At 42.3% G+C, this 20,573-nt stretch overlaps 1 protein-coding gene across 1 annotated transcript in view; it reads right to left on the bottom strand.

Annotated features, from left to right (window-relative positions):
• Positions 1–1,594: 1,594 nt before the first annotated feature.
• Positions 1,595–20,573, bottom strand: part of CYTH3 (cytohesin 3) — an 81,582-nt gene continuing 62,603 nt past the window's right edge. Inside the window, exons 9-13 of the mRNA XM_070761207.1 lie at positions 17,428–17,539; positions 11,254–11,330; positions 11,090–11,161; positions 7,101–7,255; positions 1,595–6,284 (exon numbers count right to left, since the gene is read on the bottom strand). Coding sequence (XP_070617308.1) covers positions 6,212–6,284; positions 7,101–7,255; positions 11,090–11,161; positions 11,254–11,330; positions 17,428–17,539 — 489 coding nt within the window. The 3' untranslated portion in view covers positions 1,595–6,211. The remainder of the gene's footprint in view (positions 6,285–7,100; positions 7,256–11,089; positions 11,162–11,253; positions 11,331–17,427; positions 17,540–20,573) is intronic.

Raw genomic sequence — 20,573 nt, 5'->3', positions numbered from 1 at the left:
ACTGATTCCTATGGGAAAAAAATTGCTTATTCTTACAAACTTTTCTACTTAAGAACCTGATCACGGAACGAATTAAGTTCGTAAGTAGAGGTAGCACTGTATGGTTATTAAGTGGATTCCCCATTGACTTTGCTTGTCAGAATGTCAGAAAAGGAGGATCACACGACCTCCCGGGACACTGACCGTTGTAACTGCGTCTGAATTTTGATCAGCTGACCATGGAGATGCTGCAGTGGTCCGTTTCTTCATCGTCCCAGGTGTGAAAAATGGCCCTAAGTCCCTTTTCCGCCCCAGTCCTTTCGTAACGTCAAACGGGTCACTAAACAAACTGTTGTAAGTCGAGGACTGTCTGTACTTCAGCCCAGATCACTTAATGGTGTGACACGTGTCTAATCGGCTATGGCTTGAGTTGGAGTTATCGCGAATAATGTCCGTGACTTTCTCTTTATTGGTATGGTAGTGTTTAAGCAGAAATAATACGACTGTAATAGAAACCAGAAATTTGGTTGCTGGACAAAGGTGGTTTTTAACTGAGCCAAGTCCAGTTTTACAAATTTGAGCCACAGTTGTTATGTGGATTGTGTGTATGTTAAGCAAAGCTGGCTTTCCACATTGAGAAGTTGCATTTGGGGATCATGTTATCCTAGGATGTTACGACCAACCTCTCTCCCTCCCTCCGTTCCTTCCTTCCCCTCCCTCTCCTTCCTTCCTCCTTCCCTTCCTCTCTCTCTCTTCCTTCCTTCGCTTCCTCTCCCACCGTCCTTTCCCCTCCCTCTTTCCTTTCCTTATTCTTCCTCCTTCCCTTCCTCTCTCTCCCTCTTTCCTTCCCACCTCCTTCCTCCCTCTCCTTCCTTCCCTTATTCTTCCTCCTTCCCTTCCTCTCTGTCCCTCTCTTTCCTTCCCACCTCCTCCCTCCCTCTCCTTCCTTCCCTTATTCTTCCTCCTTCCCTTCCTCTCTGTCCCTCTCTTTCCTTCCCACCTCCTCCCTCCCTCTCCTTCCTTCCCTTATTCTTCCTCCTTCCCTTCCTCTCTCTCCCTCTCTTTCCTTCCCACCTCCTTCCTCCCTCTCCTTCCTTCCCTTATTCTTCCTCCTTCCTTTCCTCTCTCTCCCTCTTTCCTTCTCACCTTCCTCCCTCTCCTTCCTTCCCTTATTCTTCCTCCTTCCCTTCCTCTCTCTCCCTCTTTCCTTCCCACCTCCTTCCTCCCTCTCCTTCCTTCCATCCTTCTTTCCTTCCTCCTAGAAGTTGAGTATAGGGTCTGAGTTCCTTTCTGTTCTTTGCTGTTGCCACATCCCTAAATTAGTATCCACATCTATCATACAAAGGAAATAAAAATAAGCCAGCCTGCTAAAAAAATAACATAAAATTGGGCTTAAGTCAACTGTCCGAAAATCACATGACTGGGGATGCCACAACAGACATAAATGCATGGACTGATTTTTTTCCCCACACCCTTCTAACTTACAAATGGTGGTACATCAAGGGCGAAGCCTGTATGTTTTCCTGAAATTCCTGTCCGCCTTCCTCGAATTGAATTTTCGCGTTGGGGCTCCGTCGCTTAAATGGGAATTTTAAAAACAGTCATGCAATTTGGATACAGAATTATATTGTGCACTTTATTGATAACCAAGCACCCGGTCAATAGACAGATGTACACTATATACACGCTACTTTACATCGAGTGGTTAAGAAATATTGTACAAGAAAATAGAATTTGGGGAAGGGGTGGTGGTCAACAGACTTTCATTTGCAAAACCTGGCTGGGGGGAAAAAAATGGCCCGTATAGATGGAAAACTGTACCTTCACTTCTCTCACTACTGCTAGACCAGTGGTTCTCAACCTCGGGGATTGGGGACCCCTTGGGGGTCGAACGACCGTTTCCCAGGGGTCGCCTAAGACCCTGGGAAAAGACGAATTCCCCCTAATGCAGGGGTCCCCAAACTTGGCAACTTTAAGACTTGTGGACTTCAACTCCCAGAATTCTCCAGCCAGCATAGCATAGCATAGCAGGCCGGAGAATTCTGGGAGTTGAAGTCCACAAGTCTTAAAGTTGCCAAGTTTGAAGACCTCTGTCCTAATGTTAGGAACTAAAGCTTCTATTCTGTGGCCTTGGAACATATTTTTACAATCTGACCCAATCAGGAGTTGACATTGGGGGTGTCCTCCTGACCTTCCTGCCAATCAGCTTAAAGCTCTGTTTGGAGAATTGGCGCTGGACTTATGGCTGGGGGTCACCACAATATGAGGAGTTATATTAAGAGGTCGCAGCATTAGAAAGGTTGAGAACCACTGTGTTAGACAGTTCCAAAGAAAAAAACAACCCAACGTGTGTCGTGAACAGAATGAGGGTATGACGAAAAACACAGCCTAAGCATGCGAAGCCAAAATTTCAGTTAATTTAGAACCGTGTTCTTCATACTTTTAAAGACTTGTGGGTTTCAATTCCCAGAATTCCTCAGCCGGCCAGCTGTGCTGGCTCGGGAATTCTGGGCGTTGAAGTCCATACCTCTTAAAAGCCACCATTGGCCTCCTTTTCAGCGGACCGCTAAATCTTGCAGAATTATGCCATGGAGGAGGAGGGTCCTCAATTGGTAAACAATGGTTAGTCGGAAATCGCCATTATTAAGCTTTCGTCAGTCTGTCAAACTTTTTTTCCCCTGCAAGCCTAACTAGAAATATTCAGGAGGTGGACAAAAAATTGGAAACATGTTGCAGCTCTTCCGTGGAATCCCAATTTGTGAAGCTCCCTTTGAACAGCTTTTGTGGAAACTGGGTTCTGTACGTGTCTATGGAGCTCTGCAGTGATTTTAGGAGCTGCTGCAGTCTTGCGATCCGCTCTAACCATTCGCTTTAGGAGTCCGACGGTCTCACTCAGACAACTTCGACTTGTGCTGGGCTGAGGACGTTTTTCCCTTCTCTTTCAAAAGCAGTCATGACTTTTGAGACTTGACTTCTTGAAACGCCAAACATTCGGGCACTTTCTGTTACACTAGCGCCTGCCATTCGAGCACCAACCATTTGGCCTCTTTGAAAGTCTGAGAGGTCTGCCATTTCTAGAAGGTTATAAACAATTTCTGTAAAAAAAAAAAGGTAGTTTAAAAAGACATCAAATATCAAATAACAGAATTTTAAAAAACATTAAAATAAGTCACGTTTTGATAGATTTGAACATGTTATGGCAAAAAGTCAAGTGTTTCCATTTCTTTGTCCACCCCCTGTAGGTATTACCTTTGCAAACATATAAGCCAGTGATGACAAACCTTTTTTTCCTCGGTGACGAAAGAGCATGTGCATGCGCTATCACGCATGTGCCAGTTCCCACACCCATAATTCAATGAGAAAGGCAAAAACAGCTTGCCCCGCCCCCCTGGAGGCTGGAAATGGCCTATTTCCCAAATTCAGGTGGGCCCAGTAGGCTAGTGGTTTTGCCCTCCCCAAGTTCCAAAGACTTCCCTAGAGCCAGGGGAGGCTAAAAACACTCCCCTATCTCCCCGGAGGCTCTCTGGAAGTCAAAAACGCCCTTCCAGAGCCTCTGTGTGAGCCAAAAATCAGCTGGCTGGCACATACAGGCACATTGGAGCTGAGCTAGGGCAACGGCTCGTATGCCAGCAGATATGGCTCTGTGTGCCACCTGTGGCACCCGTGCCATAGGTTCACCATCACTGATATAAGGCTTCTTTCCCCCACCCCAAAAATATGAACTCTTCCAAATGCCCTGGAACTTTAAAAGTTCTTTTTTTAATGTAGTACCACAAGCAATGTCCCAGTCCCAAATCTTCAAATGAGCTCCCCAGCCCAAATCCCGTTAAATTTCGCACCTGTCAGGCCAGCTGAACTTAAAGTGCTGTTGAATTCTCCAAAACCCCTTTGGAGACCCAACCTCAAACTCCCCCCACCCCAAAAAACCCCTTGTTAAGATAACAAGGATACAAGCAGCGGTGGGCTACGAGCCAGAACACTAAATGGCGTGTGCTGTCGCAGCTCATACGTTCTTGTGGGACCAGTGCGATTTTGCTTCTGCACCTGTGGAGATAGCAAAATCGCGCACGAAGCCGCAGGTGCGCCTGTGTTTCGGCGAAGTTTTTGTGCTTCCCTGCGTGCCAAAACACAGGCGCATCTGCGGCTCCGTGCGCGATTTTGCTACGTCCACAGCGCGGTTTTGCAGAAGCAAAATCGCGCTGGCCCTACAAGAACTTAACGAACCGCGGTGGCAAGCACAATTTAGCCTTCCGGCTCGTAGCCTATCGCTGAACACAAGGCAACCGAGGCAGAATTAGTGACTGTCCGGATGACCACTAGATGGCAGCAGGGAAGCAGCCAGCGGCAACGGGCCGTTCCGAGTTTTGTTGGCCGCAAAGATGGCGCAGGGAGAAACGGCATTTGGCCTAACTTCGCGGCGAGGGGAGAGATGAGATGAAACCAGGAACATCGTTAACTTTAAATCTGTGTTTGGCAAACTTGGATATCTTTTAAGATGGGTGGACCAACTCCCAGGATTCCCAAGCCAGCACCTAACTCCATTCCCAGAATTCTCCACGCAGGCCGAGACCTTCTGGGAGTTGAAGTCCACACTTCTCAAAAGTCGTCCAGGTTAGGCAACAATTTAAGTTGAGGCTTTAGCTCCATCCTCCCCAAAATATCTGGGTTATCTTAAACCCAATAGAAGCGTTCCATCTCAATTCTTCCATGAATCTTGGAAGATCTGTTTTATTCCCTAAATAAAAAATGGGTCTGACGTTATAGGGCAGTGGGGGCGAACGGTTTTTTGCTCAGGTGCCAAAAGGGCACGAGTGCGCACTATTTATTGTACACGTGTGTGCCCTCACCCATAATGCAATGGTCCCCCACACATGCATGTGTGCACGATTAGGTCCCACAGAGTCGGCCTTCTCCGGGTCCCGTCAACTAAACAATGTCGGTTGGCGGGCCCCAGGGGAAGAGCCTTCTCTGTGGCGGCCCCGACTCTCTGGAACCAGCTCCCCCCAGAGATTAGAACTGCCCCTACCCTCCTTGCCTTTCGTAAACCTCTCAAAACCCACCTTTGCTGTCAGGCATGGGGGAATTGAAACATCTCCGCCGGGCCTATATAATTTATGTATGGTATGTTTGTAGGTATGTCTGCTTAAAAATTGGGTTTTTTAACTTGTATATTATTAGATTTTAAATTGTATATTATTAGATTTGTTATGAATTGTTTTATTGTGTTGTGAGCCGCCCCGAGTCCACGGAAAGGGGTGGCATACAAATCTAATAAATAAAATAAAATAAATAAAATAAACCACATCCCGGAGGGCGAGGGGAAGGCCATTTCATCCTCCCTAGGCTTTGGGAAAGCCTATGGAACCTGGGGATTGAGAAAAACGGTCCCAACGGGCCTACAGGAAGTTCGGATACCAACTTCCGGTTGGGACGTTGAACCATTTTTCGACCTTCCCAGGCTTCAGGGAAGCAAACAAAGGGCTGAATAGATCAACCCTTTGAGATTAAAATCCTCAGCATTTCAGATATTCAGAAATCCCTCGTTTTTCACTCGTGGCTTTGCGCTCACCAGACGTGGATTCACAACACCTAGAGTTTCTTGAGTACCACAACGCACCTGCCTCTCTTAGGTGGACCTGTGCAAATGGGGCACAACTTCCGTAACAAGGGTGTGACGTTCAGGGTGTCATTTTCCCCCCCTCAACTGCCAGCAAACGGCTATTTTTTCCTTTATTTGAGCAAGGATTGGAGGTCCCTTCCATCTCCTTTCTTGGAAGCTTAACCTTAGGAACGAGAACCTCTCGGAGGAAACAATATGAAGGACTGAGCTAATACCCCAAGAATGGGGGAATTACCAGTTGGGGGAGAATAGCAACTTCCTGGAAAGCGTCAAGCATGACTATTTTAAAGAGGAGAGAGAAATGGGATCACACATTAAAGCCACATCAGCAGGGTTCAATGTTACGCACAACAGTCTGGATGTAAGCTCTGGATGTAAGCTTTGGATGTAAGCTCTTAAAGACACAGAGGAAAAGATCCCCCCTCTATCAGGAAGGACAGGACACTGACGAATCACAATCCCCAACAAGGTAAAGAGGAACGGGAGATGTCCAGCTCAGGGGCAGTTCCTGCACACTCCCGAAGGGACAGCAAAGACACAAGCTTTGCTGGGACGAGAGAGGTTTTCCTCCGCACTGGGCAACGGGGATGGCGAGAGTCCTTCCTCAAAGTGTTACTTCTTGTTAGCAATCCGTCTCTTCCGCGTGGCGAGCATGTCGTAAAAAGGGTCCTTGCTGATGCTTGCCCTAAAACGAAAGAAAATAAATAATAAAAAATTAATATAAATAATAATAATATATTTATTTATTTATTGTATTTATATGCCGCTCACTCCAAATGGACTCTGAGTTGCTAATAAATTATAATAAATAATTTATTATTATTTTATTTTTTTTATTATTATTATTAATAATAATAATAATAAAGTTTTCAACCTAGTTTTACAAGTTTTGCACTGGGGAATAATTCGGGGAGTTGAAGTCCATCATCCTAAAATTGCCAACCTTGGAAAACTCTTGCCTGGACCATAACAAACTAAGGACAAACCACAGTTTCTGTATGGACTTTGGGCAATTACCGTATTTTTCTAAGTATAAGATCCGTGGGCCCTCTCTAGGAATCTCCTGGGAGGAAACAGAACCTTCACCCTCCCTGCGGTTTCCCCAATCGCACGCATTATTTGCTTTTACATTGATTCCTATGGGAAAAATTGCTTCGTCTTACAAACTTTTCTACTTAAGAACCTGGTCACGGAACGAATTAAGTTCGTAAGTAGAGGTACCACTGTACTCCGTATGATCTCATAATCCTCATTTAATGACCCCGTAATCCCTTGTGAGGCGGAGTCTGGGCAACTGAATGGAGCTAGCAGGATGTCTGAATGGCCCATTGCCTTTCCTGTTGCCAATATGGAGTTTTGTTCAGCAGATATATTTTCATTGTGCCCAGAGAGAGAAACCTCTACCTCTACTTAGGGCTGAACTCACAGCCTTAACATCTGGGCTCTCCCTACAGCTCCCTTCAGCTGGCCTTGTGCTACTTTCCATGAATAAAGTCCTCACTTGATGGATTTAATCCACTCTTCTTTTTCTTCAGGCGTGGGGGCCGATATCCTGTACACCACGTGGTTGCCCTCGACCACCCGGCCATCCGCTTCAGTCTTGCATGCTTTGATCACCTGTCCTTTGTGGCTGGGGTTGTACAGCTCAAAGCAATTCTAGGGAGCAAACCACAGAACAACATTGACATTTTAATCTCAGTTTGGTACAGAGTTGCTTTGATGCAGACGCCAACATTCATCCCCAGCTTTCTTCCACCAGTGTTGATATATTTCACCTTCATAAATGTCATTGTTTATTATTTATTTTATTTTTTTACTTATTTATTTACTATTTAGATTTGTATGCCGCCCCTCTCCGCAGACTCGGGGTGGCTCACAACAAAATAAAACAGTTCATGACAAATCTAATAATTATAATTTAAAATATTTTTTTTTAAAAAAAACCCATTTACTAAGCAAACATACATACAAACATACCATGCATAAATTGTATATGCCCGGGGGAGATGTCTCAGTTCTCCCATGCCTGATGACAAAGGTGGGTTTTTAGGAGCTTACGAAAGGCAAGGAGAGTAGGGGCAGTTCTAATCTCTGGGGGGAGCTGGTTCCAGAGAGTTGGGGCCGCCACAGAGAAGGCTCTTCCCCTGGGGCCTGCCAACCGACATTGTTTAGTTGACGGGACCCGGAGAAGGCCCACTCTGTGGGACCTAATCAGTCGCTGGGATTCGTGTGGCAGAAGGCGGTCTCGGAGATATTCTGGTCCGATGCCATGAAGGGCTTTAAAGGTCATAACCAACACTTTGAATTGTGACCGGAAATTGATCGGCAACCAATGCAGACTGCGGAGTGTTGGTGTAACATGGGCATATTCAGGGAAGCCCATGACTGCTTTTGCAGCTGTATTCTGCACAATCTGAAGTTTTCAAAGGTAGCCCCATGTAGAGAGCATTAGTTGAAACTCGAGGTGATGAGAGCATGAGTGACTGTGAACAGTGAGTCCCGGTCCAGATAGGGCCGCAACCGGTGCATTATAAGACAGGATCGTTTCTACAACCTGTTTTTCCCTTGCAATAATAAGGGGTTTACAATTGAAATCCACGATCCCCAAGATAGCAGTCAAGACTAAGAAATGACCAGATAATCAAAACCAGATAAAAACTAGGAAGACACACAAAAGAATATAAGGGTCACACTAACATGATGTGGCGATTGTAATGTTTTCAGGTCTGGAGTTCTTAATTTTTCTTTTAAAGGTAAAGAGCGGGGTTGGGAATACCTTTTTTTATATTAATATTTTTATTGATTTTTTTACAATATAAGATTCACACAACATAAAACAAGTAAATGATTTAGCTTTACTAGATAAATGGTCAAAGCAATGGAAACTGCAGTTTAATGTTTCCAAATGTAAAATAATGCACTTGGGGAAAAGGAATCCTCAATCTGAGTATTGCATTGGCAGTTCTGTGTTAGCAAAAACTTCAGAAGAGAAGGATTTAGGGGTAGTGATTTCTGACAGTCTCAAAATGGGTGAGCAGTGTGGTCGGGCGGTAGGAAAAGCAAGTAGGATGCTTGGCTGCATAGCTAGAGGTATAACAAGCAGGAAGAGGGAGATTGTGATCCCCTTATATAGAGTGCTGGTGAGACCACATTTGGAGTACTGTGTTCAGTTCTGGAAACCTCACCTACAAAAAGATATTGACAAAATTGAACGGGTCCAAAGACGGGCTACAAGAATGGTGGAAGGTCTTAAGTATAAAACATATCAGGAAAGACTTAATGAACTCAATCTGTATAGTCTGGAGGACAGAAGGAAAAGGGGGGACATGATTGAAACATTTAAATATGTTAAAGGGTTAAATAAGGTTCAGGAGGGAAGTGTTTTTAATAGGAAAGTGAACACAAGAACAAGGGGACACAATCTGAAGTTAGTTGGGGGAATGATCAAAGGCAACATGAGAAAATATTATTTTACTGAAAGAGTAGTAGATCCTTGGAACAAACTTCCAGCAGACGTGGTTGGTAAATCCACAGTAACTGAATTTAAACATGCCTGGGATAAACATATATCCATTGTAAGATAAAATACAGGAAATAGTATAAGGGCAGACTAGATGGACCATGAGGTCTTTTTCTGCCGTCAGTCTTCTATGTTTCTATGTTTCTAAGTGTTTTGTGAATTGTGCCCACCACCAGACAAACATTCATACCCCACCACCAAATTGGGGGTTTCTTGTATAAACCATTTTAACCCGAGAGCAAAGTATCTATTTACATATTATAAAGTGATTCCAATTTGTTTCTTGTAGCTTGGTCTCGGATTCTACTCGCCATATATCATCTTACCTTGTCACATCGTCCCATCAGTTGTCGCAAATCAGTTTCATTAACCAAATTCATCCTTTTATCCATAATCTCAAATTGAATGTGGTCCACCATGTACCGGTACCAATTTTGCATTGTCCATTTTGTCGCATCCTTCCAACCCAAGACTATTACCGCCTGAGCGCTTTCTATCGCTGCTTGTTTTATTTCTCTAAATTGGGAATATCTCAAGGAAGTCAAAATGGTGCCTCAAACACATGATTGAAGCTCTACTGTTCTATGAATGAAAGAAGATAAAGATTAGAGGGATGAGAGAAGATAGGTAAGATAGATAGATGATAGAATATAGATATGATAAAATATCAATAGATGATTGATCATCGAGAGAGAGATAGACAGATGAGATATGATGGAAAATAAGATGGAAAATAGATGATAGAAGATAAATATGATAAAAGATCGATAGATGATAGATAGCAGATAGATGACAGATAATCTAGATATATATAGTAGATAGAGATGAGATGATAGAAGATAGATAAGATGGAAACATAGAAGACTGACGGCAGAAAAAGACCTCAAGGTCCATCTAGTCTGCCCTTATACTATTTCCTGTATTTTATCTTACAATGGATATATGTTTATCCCAGGCATGTTTAAATTCAGTTACTGTGGATTTACCAACCACGTCTGCTGGAAGTTTGTTCCAAGGATCTACTACTCTTTCAGTAAAATAATATTTTCTCACGTTGCTTCTGATCTTTCCCCCAACTAACCTCAGATTAGAAGCATATATTATCTGTTTCGCCTCCTTCTGTCTCATTTTATACACCTCTGTATCACCTATACATCCGGACTCTTTATACCTCCTATAGGCAGCCCTTTTTTCATTGACTATAGCCCTTACATCATTGCTAAACCATAGCGGTTTCTTCTTCCTTTTACTTTTAGTTATTTGCCTTACATACAGTCCTGTGGCTTTTAAGATGGCCTTTTTTAATACAGTCCACTGGGTGCTTGTTCCTGCCATTTTATCCCTCCCCTTTAATTCATTATTTAAATATTCCCCCACTGCATTAAAATTTGTTTTTCTGAAATCCAATACTTTGGTTGCAGTATAGGATTGCACACAAGATAGATATGATAAAAGATTGATAGATGGATAGGTGATAGATAATCTATAGATGGATGGATGGATGATAGATGAGAGAGATGACATAAGATAGATAAGATGGAAGACAAAAGATAGATGATAGATGATATAAGATCGATAGATGATTGATAGACAGACAGACAGACAGATAGATGAGAGAGTGAGGATTGAAGTTCCTTGTTTGTAAAGAAGATCCAGGCCTCATTCATGTGGTCATTTGTCCACCATCTTGAGTTGTCATAATACCATCCCTTCACATCTGGCCCCACTCAATTGCGCATCAGACATTTTCTATTTTATTTTAGCAGATGTTCACAATGCTAAGCAGTTGAGATGCATCTCCAGAACAAGATGTTTACCACTAAGTACCACTAAGTACCACTAAACCAGCAGGTACCATCCACGAGAGCTGCTTGCTATGGATGAGGAAGATCCATTTAAAGGAAATCAAGAAAGATCCTTTGGGAAGAAAAGGATCTTTCAAGAAGTCGGGGGAAGGAGGGAGATCTTACTGGTTTTCTTGGATCTTCAACTTCCTTGATGCTAAGATTTTCCAATGGAATGATTCCTCTGGGTTCTTTGTCCTAGGGAAAAAAAAATACCCCAGTCAACCAGTTGAAATAGTTTGGCTGTGGAAGAAATGACATTATTATCGACACCTATAAACCATACTCACTGTTGTGTATTCAAAATAATAGAGGCAGTTATCAGTTAGTATAAACCATCTCCTTTTCCAGGTTTTCACGCGCCCACCTGCAAAACAAGACAAGCCACTTGGGTTTAGTTTTGTCAGCAATGGGACAAAATAACTTTGTTATTTTATTAATGATTAGCCGTGTCAAAAGATAGTTGAATGGCGAATGGATACAGAAGTAGGGTTAAAATGAACACAAGGTTACTGAGACTCTCCTTATATCCAGGAAGGGTAGCTGGATCAATTTGCTGAGCTAAGCCGGGATTATTGAACTATGGATTGACAATTAAGCCACACTTAGTCGAGTTCAGACACAATACTCTATCCATGGTTTGTCATCAACTGAGCTGCCTCCGGCTGGGTTCACCCATAGAAACATAGAAGATTGATGGAAGAAAAAGACCGCATGGTCCATCTAGTCTGCCCTTATTTCCTGTATTTTATCTTAGGATGGATTAGGTTTCCCCCAGGCATGTTGAAACTCAGTTCCAACCACGTCTGCTGGAAGTTTGTTCCAAGCACCTATCACTCTTTCAGTGAAATAATATTTTCTCACATTGCTTTTGATCTTTCCCCCAACTGACCTCAGATTGTGCCCCCTTGTTCTTGGGTTCACTTTCCTATTGAAAACACTTCCCTCCTGAACTTTATTTAAACCTTTAACATATTTAAATGTTTCAATCATGTCCCCCTTTCCCTTCTCCAGATTATACAGATTGAGTTCATGAAGTCTTTCCTGATAAAGTTTTATGCTTAAGACCTTCCCCCATTTTTGTAGCCCGTCTTTGGACCCGTTCACTTCTCAAATGTTTTTTTCTGCAAAAGAGCTCCATGTTTTCCTGCAAAACAACCTTATTCTCGGTGTGCTTTTAGAATTCCTTCCACGTTTCTCTAATTTACTTTTTTCTTTTCTACTGAAGGGTTATTTAATGTCCCAAAAGATCAAAAACGCAGGCATTTGGGTACGCAAATAAGGCATTAAAAAAAGAGAGAGAAAGAGAGAGAGACATTCTCTCCTTTCCTGGTTAGGAAAATAGGGCACGAGTGACCAAATTATTCCTTTTCAACAGAAACATTGGAGAAAGAAGACCAAGGAATGCAGTCCATATTTATTCCCCCAGCAGAAGAGGAAGTAATTAAAACCAGACCTTGGCTGTTTATAAGAAAAGGTTTTGTCTCAGACAGTTGAGCTGAGCTGAGGCCAACAGACTCCATAATTGGGAATTTTAAAAATTGTCTTGTCCGGAGGGAGCCTTCCCAGGGATCCAAGAAATTTTGCTTGCAAAATTCTTTTGTCCAGCTCCAACATCTGCTGCAGGGAATTTCATTGCCTCTACCACCCCTTCAATTGGCGTGCAATTAATCATTAGGCAATGTCTCCAAATTCACCCAAAATAAACTTGGGCGTTACAGAATTATTATTTTTTTAATCCTGCTTGAAGGAGAAATAGAATCCTCAACGCTACGCCAAAAAGTATTAATTTTGGGGTAGAGAGGGGAATGAAAACCACAGCAAAAGCAGACAAAGGAAAGTTTAAAAGAGATAATTTAGCAAAAAAGAGGATAAAAAGTATCTATCATTATTATATTATTTTAGGCACTGATTCTGTGGGGTTTTTTTTTTACTGCTTATGTTGTTTTTATTGTATGTTGGAGAAAAAATAAAGAAAATTTTATACACCCACCCATCCCCCAAAAAAGAAGCGAAAGGTCTTTATGAAACAATCAAAGTCCAGTTGCCTCTTGAAAAAACAGCATCTTTGGGACTGAATTGAAACATGCTGCAACGTTCTACCTGTCAATGACTAATTCAGCGTCAACCGCAACAACACAAGAGCACGCAACAGATTCAAACTTAATATGAACCGCTCCAAACTTGACTGTAAAAAATATGACTTCAGCAACCGAGTTGTCGAAGCGTGGAGCTCATTACCTGACTCAGTAGTGTCAACCCCTAACCCCCAACATTTTTCCCTTAGACTATCCACGATTGACCTCTCCAGGTTCCTTAGGGGCATACATAAGTGCACCAGTGTGCCTTCTGTCCCCTGTCCAATTGTCTCTCCTTATCTCATTTATCTTTTCTTCCTTTCAAATTTGTTCACCTATACTTTTATATCTTTTCTTCTATTCTTTTCTTTATTTATATTATTACATATCTATTCTCTTCAATGTGTGTTATGTATTGGACAAAATAAATAAATAAAAAATTTGCTGGGGTTTATTTAGGAAAAAAAGGACAGGGATGCCTTTTTTTCAGTCCTAATCCTGGGAGATTTTTGGAGCAAAATCCCCTTTTTGGGGGATCCGTGAGAAGGCAGATTTGCCAAAGAATAAAACAAACCTCAAGATTTCTGGCTGAGGTTTCTGGCAATCAGGTCGTTGAGGAGGAGTTAAACCATCTGCAATTCATTACTTCGTTTTCCATCCTCCGTAACATTAAAATAGGGCAGTAGATGTTTCCTGCCTGTGACATGGATGAGGATCAGACGCCGAAATGAGTTAAGTTAGGGAGTTAGCTGGGAATGAAAACAGATGCTACCTGGGCAGGTCGGTCTGCAAAATCTGAATTTTATTTATTTATTTATTTATTGGATTTATATGCCGCCCCTCTCCGTGGACTTGGGGCGGCTAACAACAGTGACAAAACACAGAATGTAAAAATCCAATACTACAACAGCTAAAAACCCTTGTTATAAAACCAATCATACATACAAACATACCATGCATAAATTGTAGAAGCCTAGGGGGAAAGATTATCTTAATTCCCCCATGCCTGACGGCAGAGGTGGGTTTTGAGGAGCTTACGAAGCTTGTAACTGAGCCCCTTTTCAAAGGAACAGCAGAGCTTGAATCTCAATTATTTAATTGTCCATTGATCGTCAATTCTTTCATCAGCGTCTGGATGACTTTGGAGAACCTATTGTTTGCAATAGTGGTGAATATCTGTAGCGGTATTTTTAAGAGATGTTGCTCAGGGATCAAACACAGAAGAAAAAAAGATACCAAAAACTAGAGCAGAAACAGAAATAAACTACACCGATGCCATACTTCAGCAAACCAACATGAGAATGTCTGTTATTAACAAATGTCTGTTAAATCTCCTGCATCAATTCACATTGTTTGCATCCATTTTTGACATTGGAATAAACACAGGTTTATGTCAATGCTGTTCGCTGGAATTTAGCCAGTTCCATACAATAGAATCTATTGCAGCAAAATCCAACAAATTGATACTTTAATGAAAAACAGAAGAGTTTTTCCCTGAACGCCATCACTCTGCTAAACAAATAATTCTCTCAACACTGTCAAACTATATACTAAGTCTGCACTACTATTACTACTCTTTTTTTCCTCATCATTCCTATCACCCATTTCCTCCCACTTATGACTGTATGACTGTAACGTTTTGCTTGTATCCGTAAGATTTTTTATTAATATTGTTTCCTGATTGCTTATTTGACCCCCTATGACAATCATTAAGTGTTGTACCACATGATTCTTGACAAATGTATATTTTCCTTTATGTACACTGAGAGCAGATACATCAAAGACAAATTCCTTGTGTGTCCAATCACACATGGCCAATAAAGAATTCTATTCTATTCCATTGCATTCTATTCTATTCCTATTTTACTCTACTCTATTCTGATTCTTGACAAATGTATCTTTTCTTTTATGTACACTGAGAGCTTATGCACCAAAGACAAGTTCCTTGTGTGTCCAATCACACTTGGCCAATAAAGAATTCTATTCTATTCTATTCCATTCTATTCCTATTTTACTCTACTCTATTCTGATTCTTGACAAATGTACCTTTTCTTTTATGTACACTGAGAGCATCTGCACCAAAGACAAATTCCTTGTGTGTAAAATCACACTTGGCCAATAAAGAATTCTATTCTATTCCATTCCATTCCATTCCATTCCTATTTTACTCTACTCTATTCTGATTCTTGACAAATGTACCTTTTCTTTTATGTACACTGAGAGCATCTGCACCAAAGACAAATTCCTTGTGTGTCCAATCACACTTAGCCAATAAAGAATTCTATTCCATTCCATTATATTCTATTCTATTCTAAAAAGAAATTACAAATGCTATCCTGGTTTACACTCAACACTAGCAGCTGAAGTTCACACTCCCACTGCCCTAAATCAAGCTGGTCAGTGAGCGGATGTTAAGATGTTACCGAGGACTCAATAATTTGCTATGGGTTTATAGATTTAGGCACACGCAATTTTGCAGGCTCTGCCGAGCCATTTAGTGGCAAGCAGAGGAAACAAATGCCGAGGAAGGATTAAAGGAAAGCAGAAAGCAAGCAAGGGAAGACGAAAAGAGAGATACCTTACCTCCTAACGCAGAATAAGAAGAGACAGCCAGTCACAGAACAGAAAGGTGAGAGATCTCAGCCCAAAAGGAAAACAAGAAGGCACGTTTAAACCACTCGTTCCCCCCCCCAAAAAAATCAGAACCCCCAAATCAAACCAACAGAAAGGCACAAATAACATGGATTGGGTAAAACAAAAGACATTCAGGGATATAAAAAGAAAAAGCTTGCGTGTTCCCTGGTAACCAATGATAAAAGGTATACTGCTCAAAAAAATAAAGGGAACACTTAAACAACACAATATAACTCCACGTAAATCAAACTGCTGTGAAATCAAACTGTCCACTTAGGAAGCAACACTGATTGACAATCAATTTCATTTTGTTGTCAGCACATTCAACTTTGTACAGAACAAAGTACAGTGGTACCTCTACTTATGAACCTAATTCGTTCCGTGACCAGGTTCTTAAGTAGAAAAGTTTGTAAGAAGAAGCAATTTTTCCCATAGGAATCAATGTAAAAGCAAATAATGCGTGCGATTGGGGAAACCACAGGGAAGGTGGAGGCCCTGTTTCCTCCCAAGAGATTCCTAGAGAGGCCCCATGGAGGCTTCTCCCTGCCTTTTCTGGTTAGAGTTTCGGAGGCTCGAGTTTGTAAGTAAAAAATGGTTCTTGAGAGGAGACAAAAAACTCTTGAACACCCAGTTCTTATTTAGAAAATGTTGTGGTTGGCTCTGGCCCAGCTCCTGCCCCAAGGAATGTGGAGGTGGAGGTGGGGGAAACATCCACATGCCACAGGCCTGTTTTGCTCCCGATAGAATCTCCCAACGAAGTCTCCTCTGATGAAGGAAGCGTGAGTGGCAGGGAAGAGGGGAGTTTGGCAGACAGCCCAGGAGGAGATCAATCATTCTTATCATCCCTGGATTCTGAACAAGAACTTATGACAGACCCACGCATGCGTAGAGTGATGCATAGGAGAGAACAACTGAAGGATTATTACAGGAGATAAGTGAGGCCACCTGTGGTTGGGTGGAGCTGCTGTAATTAGTGCCACAGATAAAAAGAGCAGCATGCTGGTTTAGCCTTGTGGAAATTTATCTGATTCATAGTTTTGTCAAGATCGTAGTTTTTCTGTTTCCATGTTCAAGACTGTGTGTGGACTTTTTGGACTTTGGAATTGGACTCAATTTCCCAGTTACTGGGTGAGAAATTGGATTGCATTTAACCTGTGCCTTCTGTGTACCAGAAAATCCCTTTGACATTTAAAAAGGGAGGTTTTTCTGCTTTTCTGTTGATAAAGACTTTTGGTTGTATGGTGTGTGTCTTTTTGGACTAATTACCCTATAATTACGGGCAGTTGGGACATGCCGGCAGAACAGAAAAGGTCTTAAATAGAGGCGTTCTTAGGTAGAGGTACCACTGCATTCAATGAGAATATTTCATTCATTCAGATCTAGGATGTGTTCTTTGAGTGTTCCCTTTATTTTTTTTTGAGCAGTGTACATTACAGAATAAGGACTGATGAAAGGTCGTTCAAATCCAACAGAACTTTTGATGGGCTCAGATGCTCGGGGGGGAGGGGGAAATGGACAGCATGCATTCGGGTTGAGATTGGTAACCTCAGAAATCCAATTCCACAGCTCGGCGTAAAATCATCAAAAAGAAAGATTTTTTTCCCCCCAGCGAAATGATGACATCAGCAGAAAGGGATAAGTGTGGCCATTCGATGTGACTTCCAGCCCCAGCAGTGGAAAGGCGGAAAGGGACAACGACAAATCAACCATCAGCCGAGTCAGAAGATGGAGGGGAAGAATGGATTGACTCACCTAATTTCAGGAGCCAGCCTTCTCGATCTGGATTAAAGAAGGTGTGGGTTAAATCGTTCCCATCGTCTTCTGGGATCTTAAAGGGCTCGTTTTTAATGCTTTCGTATAAATTCTGGAAGAAACCCAGAGGGCAGAGAAGGTTAAGTACCACAGATATGGAGGTTTTTTCAACCCATTGCACTAACTTGCTCCAAATGTTTCTTTCTAGCCCTAACAAGCTACTTGCTATGTTCCCAGCTCTTTCTTACTTACTTACTTACTTACTTACTTACTTACTTACTTACTTACTTGTTTGTTTGTCAAACAAGTATAGTATTATAGTACATATTAACATAACATAAGTAGAATGTAGTAATAGAAAGGATAATAAGACAGTAGGACAGGGACATTAGGCACATAATTTTTATTAATATTGCTTCATCATTGCTTATTGACCCCTATGACAATCATTAAGTGTTGTACCACATGATTCTTGACAAATGTATATTTTATTTTATGTACGCTGAGAGCATATGCACCAAGACAAGTTCCTTGTGTGTCCAATCACACTTGGCCAATAAAAATTCTATTCTATTCTATTCTATTCTTATGCACGCCCCTTACAGACCTCTTAGAAAAGGGGAGAGGTCAATTGTAGATAATGTAAGGTTGAAGATTTTGGGGTTGGGGGAAGCAACAACAGAGTCAGGTAATGAGTTCCAGGCAGTGACCACTCTATTGCTGAAATCGTATTTTCTGCAGTCAAGTTTGGAGCGATTTACATTCAGTTTGTATCTATTACGTGCTCTTCTGTTGTTGTTGTTAAAGGTGAAGTAGTCACTGACAGGGAGTACATTATGATGTATGATTTTATGAACAACAGTTAAATCAGTTCGGAGACGACGTAGTTGTAAATTTTCTAGATTTAGTATTTGAAGTCTGGAGGAGTAGGGTGATTTGTTACGTGAGGAGGAGTGAAGGACTCTTCTTGTGAAGTATTTCTGGACTCCTTCGATTGTATTAATATCTGATATGCAGTGTGGATTCCACACAGGTGAGCTATATTCTAGAATAGGTCTGACAAATGTTTTGTATGCTCTGGTTAATAAATCAGTGTTTCTAGAGAAGAAGCTACATAAGATTAGGTTTACAATTCTGAAAGCCTTTTTGGCAATGCGGTTACAGTGGGCTCTAGCACCTAGGTCATTGGAAATGAGTACTCCAAGGTCTTTGACTGAGTGAGGGTCTATTGGTTCAGTTTTACCAAGTATGTATTTAGTATTCGGCTTGCAAACTCTTTCCTTTTTACTCTCTCTGAATAAGGGTTTTTTAAAGCCCTAACCATGGGATAAAATGATGTGCTGAAGCTGACCAGACTAAGGATGCTAGCCCAAGGAATACCTGGTAAGCAGATTCTTTTCCCTATTTTCCTCCCCAAAAACTAAGGTGCATCTTATACAGTGATCCCTCGATTATCGCGAGGGTTCCGTTCCAAGACCCCTCGCGATAATCGATTTTTCGCGATATAGTGGTGCGGAAGTAAAAACACCATCTGCGCATGCGCGCCCTTTTTCCATGGCCGCGCATGCGCAGATGGTGTTTTTACTTCCGCACCTGGGAAGACCCAGGGAAGGTTCCTTCGGCCGCCCAGCAGCTGATCTGCTCGGCAGCGCCGCAGCAGCGAGGAGCCAAAGATCGGGGTTTCCCCGCCGCCCACGCAAAGGGGAAACCCCGATCTTCGGCTCCTCGCTGCTGCGGCGCTGCCAAGCAGATCAGCTGCTGGGCGGCCGAAGGAACCTTCCCTGGGTCTTCCCTGCCGCCCACGCAAAGGGGAAACCCCGATCTTCGGCTCCTCGCTGCTGCCCGCTCGCCCGCCGCTCGCCCGCCGCCCGCCGCTCGAGAGCAAGAGGGGGAGAGATAGAGAAAGAGAGAGAAGGAAAGAAAGAGATGAGAGAGGGAGGAAGAGAGTGTGAGAGAGGAAGAAGCAAGAGAGAGAAAGAGAGAGAGAAAGAAAGATGAGAAAGGAAGAGAGTGACGTCATCGGGTGGGAAAATATTTTTAATTAATGTTTTTTGAAAAATCGCGATATAGCGTTTCGCGAAGATCGAGATCGCGAAAATCGAGGGATCACTGTACTCTGAAAAATACAGTATTTATTTATTGGATTTAGATGCCGCCCTTCTTCGGAGACTTGGGGCAGCTAACAATGTACAATACAATATAAATCCTAAATCCAGTTAATATAAAACCCGCTTTATCATCCCAACAATTGATTGATTGATTGATTGATTGATTGATTGATTGATTTGATTGATTGATTGATTCATTCATTCATTCATTCATTTATTGGATTTATATGCCGCCCCTCTCCGCAGACTCGGGACGGCTAACAACAATGGTAAAACAACATGTAACAATCCAATTTAATAAAACAACTAAAAACCCTTATTATAAAAAACCAAACATACCATGCATAACTTGTGATGGCCTAGGGGGAAGGAATATCTTAACTCCCCCATGCCTGGCGACAAAGGTGGGTCTTGAGTAATTTGCGAAAGACAAGGAGGGTAGAGGCCGTTCTAATCTCTGGGGGGAGTTGATTCCAGAGGGCCAGGGCCGCCACCGAGAAGGCTCTTCCCCTGGGGCCCGCCAAACGACATTGTTTGGTCGGCGGGACCCGGAGAAGGCCAACTCTGTGGGACCTTATCGGCCGCTGGGATTCGTGCGGTAGAAGGCAGTTCCGATTCCTTGGCCATCCTTCACGAACACGCCACATCACGTGTTCATCCCGCTTGTAAATTTATTATTTTATTGATTGATTGATTTTGTCCATTGCACAATGAGAGTTATATTGGGTATACATATAGTAAATATATAATGAAGGTTATAGAGGATATACTCATAGTAAGATATATCTAAGAAAGAAGAGAAGAAATGGGAATAAAATATATGGGTGAAAGAATAGAATAAATACTGTATAGGAAAGAAGAATAGTGTAGGAGATATAGGAGAGCAATAGGACAGGGGACAGAAGGCACTCTAGTGCACTTGTACTCGCCCCTTACTGACCTCCTAGGAATCTGGAGAGGTCAACCGTGGATAGTCTAAGGCAGGGGTTCACAAACTTTTTACACAGGGGGCCAGTTCACTGTCCCTCGGACTCTTGG

Source organism: Erythrolamprus reginae, chromosome 9, assembly GCF_031021105.1.
Source record: "Erythrolamprus reginae isolate rEryReg1 chromosome 9, rEryReg1.hap1, whole genome shotgun sequence".
NCBI classification, from domain to species: Eukaryota; Metazoa; Chordata; class Lepidosauria; order Squamata; family Dipsadidae; genus Erythrolamprus; species Erythrolamprus reginae.
This window is presented reverse-complemented; position numbering and strand designations above follow the sequence as displayed.